The sequence below is a fragment of the Rhineura floridana genome, chromosome 16 (genome assembly GCF_030035675.1).
Source record: "Rhineura floridana isolate rRhiFlo1 chromosome 16, rRhiFlo1.hap2, whole genome shotgun sequence".
NCBI classification, from domain to species: Eukaryota; Metazoa; Chordata; class Lepidosauria; order Squamata; family Rhineuridae; genus Rhineura; species Rhineura floridana.
In genome coordinates this window covers 19,696,558-19,715,268 of record NC_084495.1, presented here as the reverse complement: position 1 = coordinate 19,715,268, position 18,711 = coordinate 19,696,558, and the positions used below count along the sequence as shown (strand labels likewise).

At 43.7% G+C, this 18,711-nt stretch overlaps 1 protein-coding gene across 7 annotated transcripts in view; it reads left to right on the top strand.

Annotated features, from left to right (window-relative positions):
• Positions 1–12,732, top strand: part of NHSL2 (NHS like 2) — a 100,145-nt gene extending 87,413 nt beyond the window's left edge. For 6 of the 7 annotated variants that reach the window (XM_061598235.1, XM_061598232.1, XM_061598229.1 and 3 more), the window contains 2 exons: positions 1,689–1,821; positions 5,009–12,732. In XM_061598235.1, the coding sequence (XP_061454219.1) occupies positions 1,689–1,821; positions 5,009–5,303 (428 nt within the window). In that variant the 3' untranslated portion in view covers positions 5,304–12,732. The remainder of the gene's footprint in view (positions 1–1,688; positions 1,822–5,008) is intronic. The other variant, XM_061598233.1, reaches the window with a different exon arrangement.
• Positions 12,733–18,711: the final 5,979 nt, after the last annotated feature.

Sequence of the window (18,711 nt, the reverse complement as noted above, 5' to 3'; positions counted from 1 at the left end):
ATAGTTAAACTGTCTCCAGACTAACCACAAGCCGTAACTAGGGTTTGTTCTTGGTGACAGCTCGTGTTTAGAGCTTAACCATCAGCCTGCATTCACACCACTCACTGAGCCAAACCTTGGCTTAGCTTAGCATGGCATAGCACCAAAAGGGCCCAGGAACGGTAGGGGTATAAGAAGGCACTTATTTCTGTTCTGTCCTGAGTTCATCACATGTTTCTGTTCCACTGCACTTGGGCTTCCAACAAAAACTATGTCATTCATGCTCACTTTCTGCTGTGGCAGGATTTTACATAATGAATTACTATGCAATAATGAATTATTTCGGGATTCCACATCATTCATTTCAGTGCAAAGGAAACACAATGCAAATGGGGGGAAAATGATCAGTTATGCAGACTGAAAACAACAGCAGCAAATACCAGTTGTATTTGTTGGGCTGATTTCCATTCTGGACATGGGACAAACAAGCAGTTTTGGTTTTGCCCCTACAAAAGTGGCTGTGAGCTCTAGGAGCCTGAGCACTCGTGCATTTGTGCTAAGCCAAGATTTGACTTCGCAAGACATGCGAACCTGGCCAGTGTGACACAGCTACACACGTTTACGAACACAGGGATTTGTTTTATATCTGATCAGACTACTTGTCCATTTAGTCCATTGTTGTCTCCTCTGGTTGGCAGCAGCTCTTTGGGGTCTCAGGCCATGGTTTTTTCCGTCCCCTGTAACCTGATTCTTCTTTTGATGTAGATGCCAGGGGTTCCCAAACTTTAGTCCATGGACCACCAGTGGTCCACGAGCTCCATTCAGGTGGTCTGCGGCATGTCTGTGGATTTGTGGTTGAAGATGGGAGACAGCACAACCATCATATTTCTTATGTGGTATATTACTGTATTACAGTTTAAATTCTATTAGGTTGCTACAACAGGCAGAACAATCCTAGAGTGGTCCGGCAACAACCTCAGAATGTTCAGGTGGTCCATGAGGAAAAAAGTTGGGGAGCCACTGATGATGCAGATACCAGGGGTTAAACCTGTGACCTTCTAGGTAGAAGGCATGCACTCTGCCAGTGCGCTATGGCCCTTTTTCTGTGCAAGGAGTGATTTGTGATTATCCAGGGTTTTTTATTTATTTACCTTTTCACAGTGTACACGGACTGGGGAGGGCCGTAGCTCAGAGGCTGAGCACCTACTTTGCATGTACAAGGTCCTGGGTTTGATTCCCAGCATCTCCAAGTAAAGCTGGGAGAGATCCCTGCCTGAACCCTGGAGAGCTTGTATGTCAGTGTAGCGACAGTACTGAGCTAGATGTCTGACCTCTGTATAAGGCAGCTTCCTAAAATGGGATTAGCTCTTGCTTTCCATTGCATGTGCTGACTGCTTGTACAGCACGGATGCGGAACCTGTGGCCCTACAGCAGCCTTTCCCAACCAGTGTGCCTCCAGATGTTGTTGGACCACAACTCCCATCAGCCTCAGCCAGCATTGCCAATGGTCAGGAAAGATGGGAGTTGTGGTCCAACAACATCTGGAGGCACACTGGTTGGGAAAGGCTGTCCTACAGGTTTTGTTCGACTTGGGTTCCCCCATCTTGCTGCCTTTGGAAGTGCTTCTTTTGTCCTAGCTTACCATCCATGCCCAGAATCTTGCTGGCAGGAAACCCGTTTGTCCAAGATTCTTGCTTTCTTTTCTTCAGGGAACTCAATGGAGTTAAGGGCCGACGAGAAAAGCTTTGTAAGTGACAAAACGGCCGAGTCGATAACTGAGGAGGACGACGATGTGTTCGTGACATCCCGAACCACAGAGGATTTATTTACTGTCATTCACAGGTGGGGGCCCATCCAGGTGTTGCATCCTGGGAGTCGATAGCTCTTCGGAGGGCTAGGGATAGGGGAGATATTGGATTTAGTTCCCATTGAAAGGCAAACGTAGCTAACTCGCACTTTCCAAAACAGTACGCAAATTGAAACACAGCCATGCCATGCAGTTCTCCAGCCAAGTAACGTGTACAAAACATGCATAGACTATTAGTGTAAATCTACACACATATATTAACAAAAATAACAAACAAAAATGCGTTATGTTAGAGGGATAATTGCTTTGGAAAAATGCATACATTAGGCAAAACTGCATGCAAATCTGTGTATTTTGAGAAATTTGCACTAAAATGCTGATGAGTTTTCATGAGGTCTTCTTTTGAAAACCAAAGATCGTAAACTGATATGGAGATGTGAAGAGCTGAATTTAAGATTGGAAAAATAGAAACTGAGAGAATCTGAATGGCAGATTCCCCCACCCCCTACTGAGGGTGTGACATTTTTTACTTACTCCATCTCTCTAGCCCCACCCTACACCAGCCAGCCCGCATGGACTTGGGGAAAGTCCCTCGTTGGCCACACACTCTACTCTAGTGCTTCAGTTTACAGGGAAGGGCCATAGCTCATGGGAAGGGCTGTAGCTCAGTGGCAGAGCACATGCTTTGCATGCGGAAGGTCCTGGGTTCAATCCCCAGCCACATTCACACTACATCTTTATTCCACCATTATTCCACTTTAGATAGTCGTGGCTTCCCCCAAAGAATCCTGGGAAGTGTAGTTTGCGAAGGGTGCTGAGAGCTGTTAGGAGACACCCTATTCCCTTCATAGAGCTACAATTCCCAGAGTTCTCTGGGAAGAGGGACTGACTGTTAAACCACTCTGTAAATTGTAGCTCTGTGAGGAGAATAGGAGTCTGCTCACGCCTCTCAGCATCCTTCACAAACTACACTTCCCAGGGTTCTTTGGGGGAAGCCATGACTCTTTAATGTGGAACGATAGTGGAATAAAGAAGCAGTGTGAATGTGGCCCCTGACATCTCCAAGAAGGCCTGAGAAAGACTCCTGCCTGAAACTGGAGAGCCGCTACCAGTCAATGTAGACAATACTGAGCTAGATAGGCCAATAGTCTGGCTCATATAAGGCAGCTTCCTATGTTCCAGAGACCTCATAATAGTTGGTAATTGCCAGTTTGGATCTAGTCTGGAACCTGGAAGCTGAACTCCTGTGCCAGGTAGGCTTCTTCTTTTTTCCAGCCACCCCAGGCAGACAGGACCCTTTTCCCATTTTAGATTGCTGTAGCCTCCCTCCTTGGTCTTTTCTGATGGTGCCACCTCATTTCAATTTGGACTGTTTTAAAATTCATTTCCTGTTATTTTCTGTGCTGTTTTTAACTGTTTTTAGCTGTTGTTATTACATATGTGCGAGGTGATTCATAAATAATAACATTACTACTACTATTACTACTACTACCACTTCACATGGCCTTTTTGGACCCCACCTCCTGCTCCACTTTTATGCGATTTCATCAGGCGAGGCTTGTTTGTTTTCATGCTACTCTGTGTAATTTATCTTAAGGACCAGTGACTTGCATTTTTCAAATGAAAGCTTGAGAATCTTGACGAGCTGAATTCTCTGCCATGTCTCAGATTCTATGCTCCGTCATCCAGTTCACCGATAATTCAGACAGCAGTCAAGCTCCTAACTATCAGGGCAGGACTTTGGGGCAGCAGTCCAGGGCCCCACTTGGCATAATGAGCAGGAGGGGCCCCACATACGTCAGGGCTGTCTTCCCATGTTTTGAAGTAATACATATTAATATCTAAAGAAAGCCATCCGTAAGTCTGGAGGTCCAGAATTACTAACGGTACTGCTGCATCCTGTTTAAAGCCAGTTCCTGTAAAATCAGGAAGGTAGAACTTCTGGCCTGCCAGATGTTGCTGGACCACAGCTTCCATCATCCCTGAGCATTGGCCTTATCGGCTAAGGCTGGTGCAAGTTAGAGTCCAACAGCATCTAGAGGGCCTAGGCCACAGGGCCTCCCACCCTGCTGTAAACAGAGCCGTCTTTGCCCATGGATGGGGTGAATACAACCTCACTTGTCACACTTAATTCACTCACTTTTTACAGCATCTACATGAGATCATCGTCCACTTGTTATCCTCCTGTGTTTTCCCTGTGGTTCTTCTGTATGACTTTTTAGAAAAGAGCAGAACAGCTGTAGGTGTTAATGGTTCTTAACTCTCCTCTTCCGTCTTTGCCTATAAGCATGGCTTTGATGTATGCAGTGATGTCTTAGCATGTGAACCTATTGTCATGCAGCAAACCTCCAGTATTACCTTTCGGGTGGGTGCCAATATATCACTGTTTCTTTGTTTTTTAAAAATCAATCTTTTAATTAGTCCCACAATGCTTTTTCATTTATATTTTTTATTTAAAAATTAAAATATCTGTGCAAAAATATTAAAATACTTAAGCAATAACATTTAAATGAAAAAGTGTTATACTGCTAATTTTTAATGGTTTTTTTTTTTAAAAATGTGGCATTTTAGTAAGGAGTTCCCCCCACCCATTTCACCCTAACACACTTCCTAATTTTTACAAACGTTTGTTCACAAGTTTTGCAAGCAATTGGGAAATAGCAGTTACAGAAATAAGCACTTCAGCACAAATTAAATAATTGATTTTTTTTTTAAAAAAAGAGATTGGTGAAAAAAAATTTTAATTTAAAAAGTAGGTGAATTGTCTCTTCCCTACCCACAGAGCTGTGTCATGTCCATTAGTGTGGATGGAACATAGAAGAATGTGCTTCAGAAAAAGCACCATTCCCCTGGTACTGTGAAAAGACAATTACAATTCTGCTTGCAGCTTACAACAGAAAAGCAGTGACTGGGTAGCTCTAGGACAACCTTCTCAAACCTGGTGCGCTCCAGATGTTTTGGACTACAGCTCCCATCAGTCCCAGCCAGCAGAACCACTGCTCAGGAATTAAGGGAGTTGTAGTCCAAAGCATCTAGAGAGCTTCAAGCTGGGAAAGGCTATTCTAGGAGCAGCCTGTCTGGAAGCACCCATGGCAGATTGAAGAATGGCATACAAAGCTCCCATAGTTTCCTCTGGATGGGTCCCAGTGCACCATTTTGCATTGTTATGCCTGCACCAGCCCTGCTTAATCTCAAGGGGTTTCTGATATGTATGTGTTTTAGGTCCAAACGGAAGTTACTGGGTTGGAAGGAATCCAGCGATGCCTTTGGCAACCGGCAGAATTCAAAGAACGCAGCAGGGTCCCCAAGCAACGAATGCCCTCCAACGGGCATTACAAGAACCTCCAGCAGGAACGAAGACTTTAAGGCTCTCCTTCAGAAGAAAGGTGGCAAGGGCGCTTCAGGCATCCGCACATCCGCGGCGGAACTTCTCAAGACCACCAACCCCTTGGCCCGGAGGGTCATGACTGAGTTTGCTGTGGATGGGACAATCCAGGGCCCCAAAGCCCAGCCATGAGTATATCTTGAGAAAGCTTTGTCTTTTCATGCTACGCCCCAGTCCATCTCCTGGGGACGCTGGCTTGGCGAATGGTCAGGGTGAGGCCACTCCCCATGGTTTCTTTTTTTTTCTTTCCTTTTCTAACATCTTTGTTGATTTTCTGGCAGTGGCCAAACATCTTTTCCTGTTTTTTATGGGGGGGGGTACTCCATAATCAAGAAAAGTGTCTTAAATGTAGAGCACACCCATCCCCACTGGAATCAGTTGCACATCTTTACTCTTAAGGGAGGAAACTTTATTTCTGTTGCCATGTTGGAAGACGGACCTGCAACGGGAAGGATTTTGCTAGGCAGGGCTATCACAGGCTGGTGTCAGACTTAGGCACCTTCTTTAATTGCATGAGGAGCAGAATACCTTCTCTCTCTTTTGATCATCCTCTTCTTTTCCATGTGTACACATTTTGGGGGCTGGGGAAGTCCTCCTGTTCCGATTTCTTCTCTGCAGTGAAGCTAGCTTGGAACTGTTCAGAGTTTCTTTGGCATGGGTACTTTCAGTGCTTGTAGGATTCAGTATATGGCTGTTGTGGCTTCTTTTTTCAATTCCTTCCTCATAATCTGAATTTATCATTTGCAGCTTTGATTCCAAACCTTCTGGGGGGTGGATAGAAGTGGCAAGCGGGTCTCTTAGGAAGATGAGGACAGGTGCTGTTCAAGCGAAAGAATGACGATCATTATTCAAGACGGTGCCTGATGCTCATCTAAAGCTCCATCTGCACTATACATTTAAAGCACTGTCATACCACTTTAAGTCATGGCATTCCTCTATAGCATCCTGGGAAATGCAGTTTGTTAAGGATAATGAGAGTTGTTACCATAGGAGACCCCTATTCCACTTGCAGAGCTACAATTCCCAGAGTGGTTTCATGATCAATCCCTCTTCCCAGGGAACTTTAGGCATTGTAGCTCTGGAATATTTTTCTAGCCCTGCCAAATCCTTGGTGCCAAAACTCTATTATCTGGCTAGAAGTCCTCACAAGTCTACCAATCTGCTTCTCTTCCCAGTCTAAAAGGGAATCAAAGTAATGGTGGCTTCAACACCTTGGACAGCTCCTTGAAAGTTTGGACTAAAACCCAGAGTGAATTCCACTGCCCCACTGACATGGAGCTACCAGATGCCACTGAATCAAAGCAGATGGCATTGTTGCTGTTGCTGTGTCTTTAGGGCTTTGTCCTACAAACAATGGCCTCTGTGCAATTGGGTTTTTTTTTGCAGACACAAGACTTAGAATGATAGGCTGCTTGTTGGGTGCCATCTTGAATAGTGGGCCTATGCTTAAACTGTACCTGTTCAGGAGTTACTGGTGGGAACAATCTTATTTAAAGGAAGAATGCAAGGCATTGGGTCTGAATAATGTCTGGAACAGCTATCATGGCAGGATTCTTCACTTTCACAAAGTTTTCTTCCAGATGTTCCTAAAATTGCAGTGCTTTGAGTTAATGGAAGCTGCATCCCTAGAAATGTTCTGAACAGGGTATTTTATCCTTGAGGCCCACAGGAGCTGAAGCCTTGTATACCCTGCCCCATTTCACAGGGCAAGGGGAACTCCCTTTCCGCCATAACCACATATTTGGGGCACCCTGCTAACATCTGTGCCTTCAAGCTGAAGCTTGCCATCCCTGCCCCTCCCAAATCCTAAAAACTACTTGCTGCCTATGAAGTCTAATGTAATACACATTGCAGAATAATCAAAATATAATTCCTGATCAGTTTAATTTTTAGAAGCGGAATGTTTTTTGCAAATGCAGAATGTTGAACAATGCAAAGATAACTGCTCTGTTTGGCATCCTAGAGTTCTGCGATGAAAAAGCCCAACATGGTAGTAGACAAAAGACTTGTTTATAACACACAGTGTCTCTATTTTGTAGGATTTGTAAATTTGCATCTTGGTGAAAGAGATGACTCAAAGTGTAATTAATGTAATGTAATGAAAAGGAATTAACAGTCTCTTGGGGCACCTTACACGCTGTCTGATGAATTGTGGCATAAGTTGTCATGTACTAGAGCCCACTTTTTCTGATTCATAAAAGTGTTTTCCTACATTGGGATACATGTGAGTAAGGGGAGAAGAGGACACTGTAAACTATGGGGGCCACATGACCCCAGAATTCAAGAGGGTAGAGACCAGGACAATTCTATGCAAAGATTAAATCAGTGGTGGGTAACTAGGGCCCATTTAGATGATGTTGAACTCCAACTCCCATCAGCCCTGGCAAGCATAAGCAGTGTCTCAGGATGATGGGAGCTGTAGTCCTACAACATCTGGAAGGCTGCAGGTTCCCCATCCCTGGCTTACATGTATGCAACATAACCAAAACAGATCCCTCGCAACAGCAGTAATTTGAAATGACCAAACTCTTCTTAGCTTTACTATGCTAATACGTATGGAGCAGCCAACCAGGGATAATGCTTCAGGCATCTGATGAATTGTAGTCCACAAAAGCTTATGCCACAATAAATCTGTTAGTCTTTAAGGTGCCACCAGACCCTCTGTTGGTTTTGTTACTAAGGTTAATCTGGCTATCTCTCCGAAAGTGGTTAGCTATATAGAGCAGGGATGAGGAAACTGTGGCCCTTCAGATGTCATCGGACTGCAGCTCCCATCACACCTGAGCATTGGCCATACTGGCTAGGGCTGGTGGGAGGGCTGGTGGGAGCCCCTTAACATCTGGAGTGCCCAATGGCTTCCCCGATACAGAGAAAAGCCAGTTACAAACATTTCATCACACTATATAGCATGACCAAGAAACAGAAACCACAAAGGGAGTATGCATTAATTCGCAGTGCCTGAAGATGCCAGGGGCACAGAGCATCTTTCACCCACCACAATGGTGTCCCCAAGTGCACCTCTTTAACTTTTTCCCATTGGAGTGAATTGTCACCATTCAAAGAGGTAACTGATGTGCTTGCCTTGTGCCAAAGCCTGCCCTCCACACACACACACATAGTAGGGCTTATCACAGTATAACAGCCCTTCCCTCCACATATTTCCTACCCATAATGAAGGGCACTTTGCTGCTTAAGATTTGGAACTTACACCTTTTGCTGGTGGCAGCTTCTTGAATTCCCCTCCCCTGCCCCATTTTTACAGCTGATCAATACTTTTTGGAGGGTGGGAGGGGAGATATTTACACTCTCTGGACTCTCATCTACTCACACAGCTCCATGGCCTTGCAGTGAGTGTCCCAAGTCGCCTCCCACTGCCCTGTGATTTCTCTCTCTATGCAGGGAACTGTGTTCCCTGTTTTTCACGAGCTGCCTCTGGTTTTTCCAGTTTCACAACTGGGGTGCGGGATCCTACTGACAGGGCAAGGGGCAAGCAAAACTAGAAAGGCAGATAGGTTTGGGGTGCAAAGACAATCATTAGAAATGTCCAGAGAGCTATTGCTTCTACTGACTGATACAACCCTGCCCACTTTCTGCACTTCCCTCTAATGGGCAATGTCAGTCGCATCTACTCACCTACTCTACTCACACCGTGGCCCATCTCCTCCCAAGTTTTAGGCTCCTCATTTTCACGGGTGTGCTTGCAAAAAGGTGCATATCGGGCAAAATTGCATCTGTTAGATAAATACTGCACTAAAATGCTGACAAAATTTCATGAGGACTTTTTATATTATTATTATTGCAAACTGATTCAGAAGTGTATAGAAGTGAAGTCTGGAAAAATGAGAAACTGAGAGAAACCAAAATTTACAGATTTCCCCATCCCTTGTTGCAACAGTTATAATGTAGATATGTGCTTTGCAAGCTCTGAGAGTCTTCTGTCTGTAAAGTATACAGATCTGCTTTAAACATCTGTAGACCTGAGGTGTTGCCAGGCAGGATTAGGTCTGTCACGGTTTCCCCCAGAAATATTGGGCATCGTAATTTGCTAAGAATCCCTATGCTTTCCCCTCACATCATTATAATCCCCAGGGTTTCCTGGTGAGAGGGAGTGGCTGTTTAAACCACTTTAAGATTATAGTATGGACATGTCTTCAGTATACAACTGGCAAGCTTTTAAAGGACACATTTTCCATTTTACTTCTTTTTTTAAATGTCCACATATCTCACTAGCCACAGAAACACAAGTTTTCTCCAAATATAAACAGCCCTTTTGTGGAAGCCTGGTCTGGTTTGGATATAATTCCAAACCATAGTTTAATGAGATGAACCACAGCAAGCCTTGGGCTCATGTGCTCCCTTTGCCTTCTCTGGCATAGCCATGAGGGGGAGTTTAGAAGTTTTGCTGTGTTGTCCAAACCCAGATAAACTGTGGTTAATTAAACCTGTGGTTAGTTGAAGCAAGCCAACTTCCAACCGTAGTTTACAAAGCCGGCTTGTGCAACTTACAGTTAAAATTAACCACAGTTTAGGTTAAGAACAACATGCTAAACGGTGGTTGATTTAAAGTGAAAGCTTCTGATCTCGCAATGGCGTCAGAGGGGAAGAGTGGAGCATGGGAGTCTGACACTAGGCTCATTCTTGGAACACTAAACCATGGTTTGGTGCAGAGGTGGGGAACCTCTCTGTCTTGCCTTCTGTGTCCTTTAACTATTATAATACTACTTGCTTGCCTGAAAAGAAGATGGAGAGGTGGGTGGGTGTCACAACGTCTACGTTTTGTGTGGCTAGAATGTAGCATGCTGTACAAAGATAAATATCACATTTATTGAAATGCCCATTTTTGCCTCTGGCTCACCCATTTTTGCTTCTGACCTGCCCACCACTGGCATGCAGGTCCTGGAAGGTTTCCCAAGAAGGACTGCTGCCCAGGGCCAAGAAGGCTTCCTTACCCCTGGCTTAGTGCTACATTTGAATTCAGCTTTATTATGTGTTCCAAAACATGGCTCACATGCAGTATCTGCCTGGCTGGCTGGGACCGGGGGAGAATCTCCTTGTTTGTCTCATCAGCAGCCTGATTTTCTGATGGCCAAAAAGTGCTCCTAATGGAACAGGGTAGTAACTATAGCAGCTAGCTAATACAAGCCAACAGTAACTTGCCACTTATGAAAAAAGTGAAACAGGGTCTTTTTGTAAAAAAACAAAAACAGGGTTTAGATTTTTTATGTATTCTAGAGTACAGTTGTATGAAATTTAACATTTCCAACTCAGCATCACCAATCTAACATTGGACTGCAGCAGGACTTAATTTTCTCTCTCTGACTTTATCTGAGGCTGTATGTATGTGTATCTTTTGTGTGCGTGTGTAATACATAGGGATGGAGGACAAATCCAATTAAGGTCTCATTTAAAGATGAACCTACATCATTCACCTTTCCAAAACAATACATGGACCAAAACACCACCTTCCTTTGAAATTCACACGTCTCTGCATTTTGCAATATAATTCACTTGCCATTTAATGCGTGCAAAATGGATATGCTAGGGTAAAGTGTGCATGGAAATGCATGTAAGTGAAAATAACGTGCAAAATGCATTATATTAGGAAAATTGCTTAGCAAAAAATGTATGTTAGGCAAAATTTCATGCAAAAATGGTAAGAGAAAACTACAATGCTGATGAATTTTCATGCGAACATTTGTGGGGTTTCTAAAAACATAAATGGACATATTCCCCCATCCCTAGCATTAACACTGGTTAAAACATGCTTAGTGCTAGCATCAGCTGTGCCTCGAAAGAGCTTTGTCTCCTTTTGCAGAACTCTTGGTCTTGCAAATCATGCTAAAGAAGGGATTGGGAGGAAGGAATACGTGTTCTTCCTTGCTTTGCTGTGACACTGTTCTAGCCATCTTGGAGTCCTGCTGCTTATCATTCAACAAATGCACTAGTGTGTGTGTGTCCTTGGGAGCAAGGATGAAATTATCTCATGGTAATATAAGTGGCTATATATTGGTTAAAGAAGCGTAGTAAGCATGATTCTGGCTGGAAAGTGTTTGTATTCTTAAATCATTATGAAACTGAGGGGAGAACCCTCTCCCTAAATATTGGATGGAAACTCAGGAACCCCCTCAAGTGCTAGTCTCCTAATGAGAAATTGTACTCAATTCAATTGGGGCTGAGTAATAATTGCACTGAAAGCAGATTCAAAAAATGTGCAGAAGTACATAATGAAGTCTTGGACGATGCCATGTGCACTTGCAAGCAAAGGATTGCATGCACACTCAAACGAAACTCCTAAAAAAACAGGGTTTTAAGCTTGGCCTTCTCCCTTATGTGCTAGCTTTCTACATACAGGAAAATTGGGTTTAAAACAGCCTATTCCACAACCAACAGTCCAGGAAGAACTGTGCCATATGCCTTTTTTGGGGAGATGCATTTAAATTGTCCCATAGGCCAGGTGTAGTGACCCTTGGCCCTCCAGATATGCTGAACCTGAATTCCCATCATCCATGGCCATAGGCCATGTTTGCTGGGGCTGATGGGACTTGTAGCTCAGCAACTTCTGGAGGGCCAAAGGTTCCCCACACCTGCCTTAGGCTATGATTTGACTTGGAAATAAGTTTGCTTCCAAGGAAAAGTGCTGCAGTCATACAGAAAGAAAGGGTTTCCTTTTATTGGTTCAACTTGCATCAAAGACATTTGCTTTCTCGTCTTGTTGGAGAGGTGGAAGAAGGGCATGATAGCCCAAAGTGTGTACACTTTTGTGGCCACTCCAGTCTTGTTGGTGAAGCATGCATTGAAAAATCACCATAGGTTCTTAGTTGTTCTTGAGATCTAAAGAGTAACTGATGCTTCATTTTCAGAGGAAGGAAATGATAGGCCTCTTAGCAATGTTCCTTCTCTCTCTCTCTCTCTCTCTCTCACGCACTCACTCACTCACTCACTCTCACTCACTCCTTTTTTGCAAGAACCTGAAAAATATACTGGCTTTGTCCTGCCCTCTAGGCGAGAAAGTAACTTAGGGCCCTTTTCCTTCAAACTGGTCAGGAAGATAAGCTCACTATGGCTCCCTCCTAGCGTTTGCTCTTTCAGCCCATATTAATTATCTCAAGACTGGGCTTTCATCTCTTTGTTGAGGCACCTGTGCTCAAGAACTCCATACCTACCCTGCTGGAGACGTGCCAGGCTGCTGCAAAGCTGATCAGAGAGGGGACAATGAGTCAAATGCATTTTCTGAAAATAAATGTGATCCAAAAATGTGGCCTAGGAAGTTGTTTTGCATCTTCTCTCCAAAACAACTCTTGGATTTTGCACAACTTGCCTTTTCGTCCTTTATGCTATGAACGGGAATGTGCATTAAGAACATAAGAAGAGCCTGCTGGGTCAGGTCAGTGGCCCATCTAGTCCAGCTCTCCTGGCCAACCAGATGCCCATGGGAAGCCCACAAGCAGGACCTGAGTGCATGAGCACTCTACCGTCTTGCAGCTACTGGCAACTGATTTTCCGAAGCATCTGACTATTGTGGCAGAGTGCAGCCATCATTGATTTTTGATTGATTGATTTCCCCCCCTCCAAAATGCATCCCTTACCCCACTTATTTTTAATCACATCAACAGCATTCAAAAGTGATACGTGGAAGACAAAAGAAGTGTTGTTAGCATCTCAACGGACAATTCCCTTTGGCTTTTTTGCTATACGTGATCATCATTGTTTTCTGAAATTTACCAGGAATATGGATCTTGAAGAAAGCTAATCCCCCATGGTGATCAATCAGTCAGAAGGTAACCAACCAACCAGAAAATAAGGAATAAAATGCATGGCTGTAGGCCAATAGAAGTCACCGTATTGCACATTCCCTGGAAGGTTGGCCGACCTAGTTGGCCTTGCTCTAGCCCAGGTCTTCTCCCCAATTTTTCTTCTTGACCTTCCTTCTTAAGGAACATAGGAAGCTGCCTTATGCTATGTAAGACCATCAGTCCACCTAGCTCAATATTTTCTACACCGAGTGGCAGGGTCTCTCCCAGCAGGAGTCTCTCCCAACCTTACCTGGAGATGCCGGAGTCTGAACTTGCCTATTTCCTTCCTTATTCTGCAGCATACTGTGTGGCTTTTAAGAGATTTAGTTCTCACACCCAGTTGAAAGATGTTCACTTTGAAATGTTGTGAAGAAAATATGAGCGTGAGCCAAGAGAGCAGCGAAAAGGAATTCCCCTACCAAAGCAGGAGCAGATCATACCTACGGGGCATCTTAGAAGTATCAACATACTTCAGCAATCCATGAACGTACGCATGTGAAGCAGGAGTTACAACCATTCATGTAGCATCTGTAGTATACAGCATGAGAGTATCATTTCTGCTGCACTGCATTTTGAAGACTCCCTAAATGACCAATTTCTGGTTGGACCTAACCTAGATGGTTGCCCTTTCCAACTGCAGTTTGGGCAGTGCTGAGCATCAGTTGCTTTCCAGCCAATTGCGTAACCGTTGCATGGCTGTTTCTTCTATATTCATCTCCTCTATATTTCTCAAACTTTTGTCTTGTTAAGAATGCGATGCAACTTTTTGAGTAAAACCCTTGCAAAAGCCCCTTCAACTGTGTTGCTTTGTCTCTGCATCAAAGATGGCAGCTAGTTTGGATTGGCCCAGTTAGTTCTTTACGTTGACAGTTCATGATAGTTTTGCTTAGCTGTGCAGTCTCACCGGTCAGTTAATTGCTCACACATCTTCCCAGGTCTTGAAGTCTAATCGAACCTTGCCTGTATGCTCTCTGGTTTTCCTTCTTCCCTTGTTTAAGGAGAATCACTGAATATATCAGCTCCTCTTCAGACTACTGGATCCACGTTAATTTTTTATATAGGTTCTCATCCATATGGTGGCATGGCCTGGTGATGCATCCATGCCCACTACTTGATGACTGCAACCTCAGATGATATTTTGCAGGTATAAAGGAGCCACTACAGGTAGAAACTTCAACTGGCCTCAGACAAACTGGCCATATTCACACATAAGACTTTCTGGCTTGTTGTGGTCTATTCATTCATTCATTCATCATTTTATTTGTATGCCGCCTTTCCACATAAAAATGTGCTCAAGGCGGCTTACAGCAAGCTGGACAAAAATACATCTCAAAAACAATTGCAAGAACAATTTCCTAATAACAAAAAATAATAAAACAGTGACATAACAAATATAATAAGCAAAAACAACTTTTCAACATTATGAACATAATAAAACAATCTTTAAAAACAAAGAACGCTATCTATTGTGAACACTAGTGCACACTGCCTGATTGCTTCTGCTTAATTCCTTCCCTGGCATGAGCAGGATAACAAACCAGGAAGCCTTGACTTCCAGTTGCATCTGAACCAAAGGTTATGGTTTGTTGCTCCCTAACATGATCAGAGAGTCAACTAACCATGGCTTAAGATCATGGCTTGTCAGAGAAAAACAAACCACAATTACTGGTTGAGATGTAATGGGAAGACTAGGCTTTCTGGTATGTTTATCCTGCTCATGACGGGGGGCGGAGCAAACCACAATAATCAGGTGAGTAAACTAAGGCAAAGTCTGGCTTATCATCATGTGCAAACAGACCCAACAACACAAACAGCAATCCACACATTCAGTTGTGAGAAGTCAAGCAATAGATTCACATGTGTGGACAATTGTTCCCCCCAGTTCTGCTAGCCGGAGTGCATTCAGTCATTTGCGGCTGGAAACCAAAAAATGAAAAAAGCTTTGATCTCACGCAGGCCTGACATGAGCAATAACATTGGAAGACTGATGGTTTCTTATGATATGGAAGATTAATGAGTGACCTATAACTGAATCTACTTCTGTGTTGCCATGAGATGTTTCAGGGTTCTTATGGGTTTTTTTTATCTTTTCTGGCTGCTGCTTCCTCTGTATGTGTGCAGTCCAAAATCAAAGCTAGCAACTGCTCAGGCCTTTCCTCTTCCTCTGCAAAGTCTCTTTCTTTCCTGCATGAAGCACTTCACCATCCGTGTCATCCTAAGAAACAGCAAGGCTTCTTTCTATTAATACGCCTTTTGTCTCCCGGGAGGTGTTACCTGCCCCTTCTGCTTGGATGAGCTGGAATTTGCTTGCAAATGTGCTTGGCTCTGGTTGCTGCCACTGCTAGTTTGGCTTTAATTACACATTCCTCCATCTGTTGCCATGGATTTGCATAGTTAGGGCTGTAATTAATGTCCCAGCTCAGACGTTCAAGAAAAATATATCATAAAAATGTCCACGCTTCATTGATTGTGAGTTCCCCCCCCCCTTTTCGTTCTGCTTTTGCTGTTGCTGGAAATATATAAAATGTGGGCGGGTGCTTGTGCGGAGGAAGGCAACCCCTTCTTCAGGGGTCCCATTAACATAGCTGAATGTTCTTCCTCCCCTCTCCTGTGGCACCAACTGGGATTTCAGTTGGGTCGAATCTGGCAGGTAGCAAACACTGCAGACAACTCCCCTTCTCCAGAAGAAGTGGATCTGGTGAAAGCTTGCCCTCAAAAGGGGGGTATAAGGAAGACAGTTGTAAGGAGGGTGAAAAGACTATGTAGAGGACGGTGTGTTTCCATTGTTAGAAAATTAACAAAATTAAACAAAATAAAAATCCTGCACTGATCAAAGCTGCCTGTCTGAATGATGCAAAAAGTGCACTACTACCCTCAAGAGTCTCAATTCTGATGCTGATGAAAGTAAGCAAGTGTGGGACCCATCAGTCTCTTAGATGGAGACCATTGGGAGTCTCATGTAACAGCAGGATAAATATACAGTTTTTTCAAAAGAACATCAGTGGTGTAGTGGCAAATTCAGATGTTAAAGGGTTCCTTCATGATAGTCTCACAGTCACTTCCACTTTCCCTCATCTCTCGTGCTCTCTGTGTCATCTCCGAGTCCACACTCCACTACAACAGACGTCCCTAGGAGCAAATCAGCATGAAAGGAGAGGCTGTGTGTTAGCTACTGGGAAGAGTCTTCTCTGGCTGACTCACCTCCTTTCAGTGTGACTGGCTCCAATCAGCATGAAAGGACAAGGACTCTTCAGTGGCTAATACACTTTCCTTTCATGATGTAAGGGGTCTACGATCCCCTGCAACCCTGGATGACTACAACCCTGAAGCACATACAGAAGTGCTGTGTGGTTGCTTAATTTTGCATAATTGATTATATTTCTTCTATAGCCACAGGGAGGCCACCTCCTTTTGACCCACGGAAATAAGGCTTAACTCCATCCCCAGATTTGGGAGATTTCATTGGGTTTGCATTCCTTTAAGCCTCGCTTCTTCTTTTTTTGCTGAGCAGAATTTCTCAGGGTCCAGCATTTCTGTATGTAGGACCAATCTGTGTACTTGCTGGGTGCAATTGATAGAATCCTTAAAAGGGCCAAACCAGATATGCACCTGTTTGTTAAGCATGAATCTGCCAGTTTAGCTGTAAAATAGTGATGGAGGGGGATAGGAGTGACTCCCCCCCACCTTCCCTCCATGTACTCTACTGTTTTGAAACTAGAGGTGGAGATGAAATTAAATTCAATTTGCATACACAAACACAGCCATCTTTCGGAATTTGCACTTGTCTGAATTATGCAGTGCTTCAGCCATGTACAAAAGATACATCAACTGGATTGGCCAAAATTGCAAACACAAATGTATATATTAGGAGTAATATGTGAACTTAAAAAAAAAGAAAGGATCAAACTGATGTGGAAATGTGGAGAACTGAATTTAAAATTGGAAAAATGAGAAACTGAAACAGATCCACCCATCCCTATTTAAAACTCCCCACTCGAAAAAACAAAACAAGCCAGCACTCTTTCAGTATCAGAGCCCAGACATAGGAGAGAAAGCCTTAAATCAGCAGAGCGCAGGGAGGTAAGGCATGGGAAAGGGCCGGTTTTGCTCCTAGCATCTCTGCCATGCTCCATTTAATTTAAAAAATGACCCCCACTACTGTATAGCAAAAGTATTTTAAAAAATGTGTCAGGTTTAATCCTGGGTAGTGTTTTTTTAAAAAAAAACACCAAAAAAAATAATCACCAGCATCCTTGTCCCATTAATTCCACCTCCCCTTTGGCATCTGTATAGTGTGAATGTGGCCTTGGTATCTTCTCACCAAGGGGACTACTCCCCAATGTAGCTTGATTGACATTTCCCTTTTCAAATCAGGCAAACAGAACTTGTGTCAGAGAGGAGAAATGGGGAGGTGGTACGGTTTGTGGTCTTATTTGAGAAATTTCTGTCCCTAGTTCTGAGGTCGCAATGTGGTGCTTGTGGGCACCGTGGCCCCATCAGACATGTAGCTTGGTGCCCACCAAGGTCTTCTGCCCCTCCCAATTTTTTTTTAATTCATCATTTTTGGTTTGGTGAGAGGTTGCTTTTGGGGGAAGGGTGTGGTCTACCTTTTTTGTCTGTGTTTTTGTGTGTTTGGGGGATGTGTGTGTGTGTTTCATTTGAGCATCACCACTTTTTCTGTGTGAAATGGGTATGAAATGGTGATCACAAGAGTTTTCTTAGCTTTCCAAATGTGCCCCTGGGTCCTAAAAAAGGTGTCGGGGGACTGCCCTAGTCCTTCAAGCAAAACTCAGGAATGTGCTGAAGTACCAATGATTGTAAGCCCTAACAACTTGGATTCTTTACAGTTTTTCAGAACAGGTGTCACAAGGCCAGGACCTGATACCTACAATGCTGCCACCTCTTTTTCAGTCAAGTCCTGGTGGCAGAATCCACTTCCAGTGTGGGTGCCTCCTGTGGTTTCATTCTCCAAAGAGGGTTGACACTAGCAATTAATTGATGGAGGAGGGTGGGTGGAATTCTCCTGTCTTCAGTCTGCTTTGGTGGCGGTGGGGAGTGAATGTATTCAAATTCCTAAGTCTGGATACTGCTAGATTTAGGGGAGAGGGAGAACTGTACAACTTTGGGGTTTGCCAAGTGAATACTGAACCTTATAGACTTAAACATTCATCAGACAGACTCAGGATGCAATCCTGTGCAAACTTACCTGCTGGGAGTTAGTCCTGATGAATTCAGTGGGGCTTTTTTCTGAGTAGACTTGTATAGAATTGCACTTTTTGTTGTTGTTTTTAATGTATCCCTCCAAGCCAACTTTGAAAGCTTTTTTTTCCTTTGAAAATTCAAAAACTGCCATACAAATTCTGAAAATTTTGTGTGCAATTTTGTTTCAGCTTTAGGCTTGATCCCCTTTTATCACAGGTAGTTCTGCGTTACTTTTTTCCTTTGATCCATCAGAGAATCCATTTGAATTTGACATGGTGAAATAACAGTGTGGCTCCACAGCCACTTTTCGTGGCTTAGTGGCAGGGTATCTGCTTTACATGCAGAAGGGCCCAGGTCCGATTCCCCTGCAATTCCAGGTAGGAATAGAAATGTACCCTGCCTAAAATCTTGGAGAGCCACTGCCAGTCAGTGTAGACGGTACTGAGCTAGATGGCCCAATGCTCTGACTCTGTTTAAGACACCTTCCTATATTCCTACATGGGGATATGTGTGTGTTCTTTTAAACTCAGCTTTGAAAAGGGATT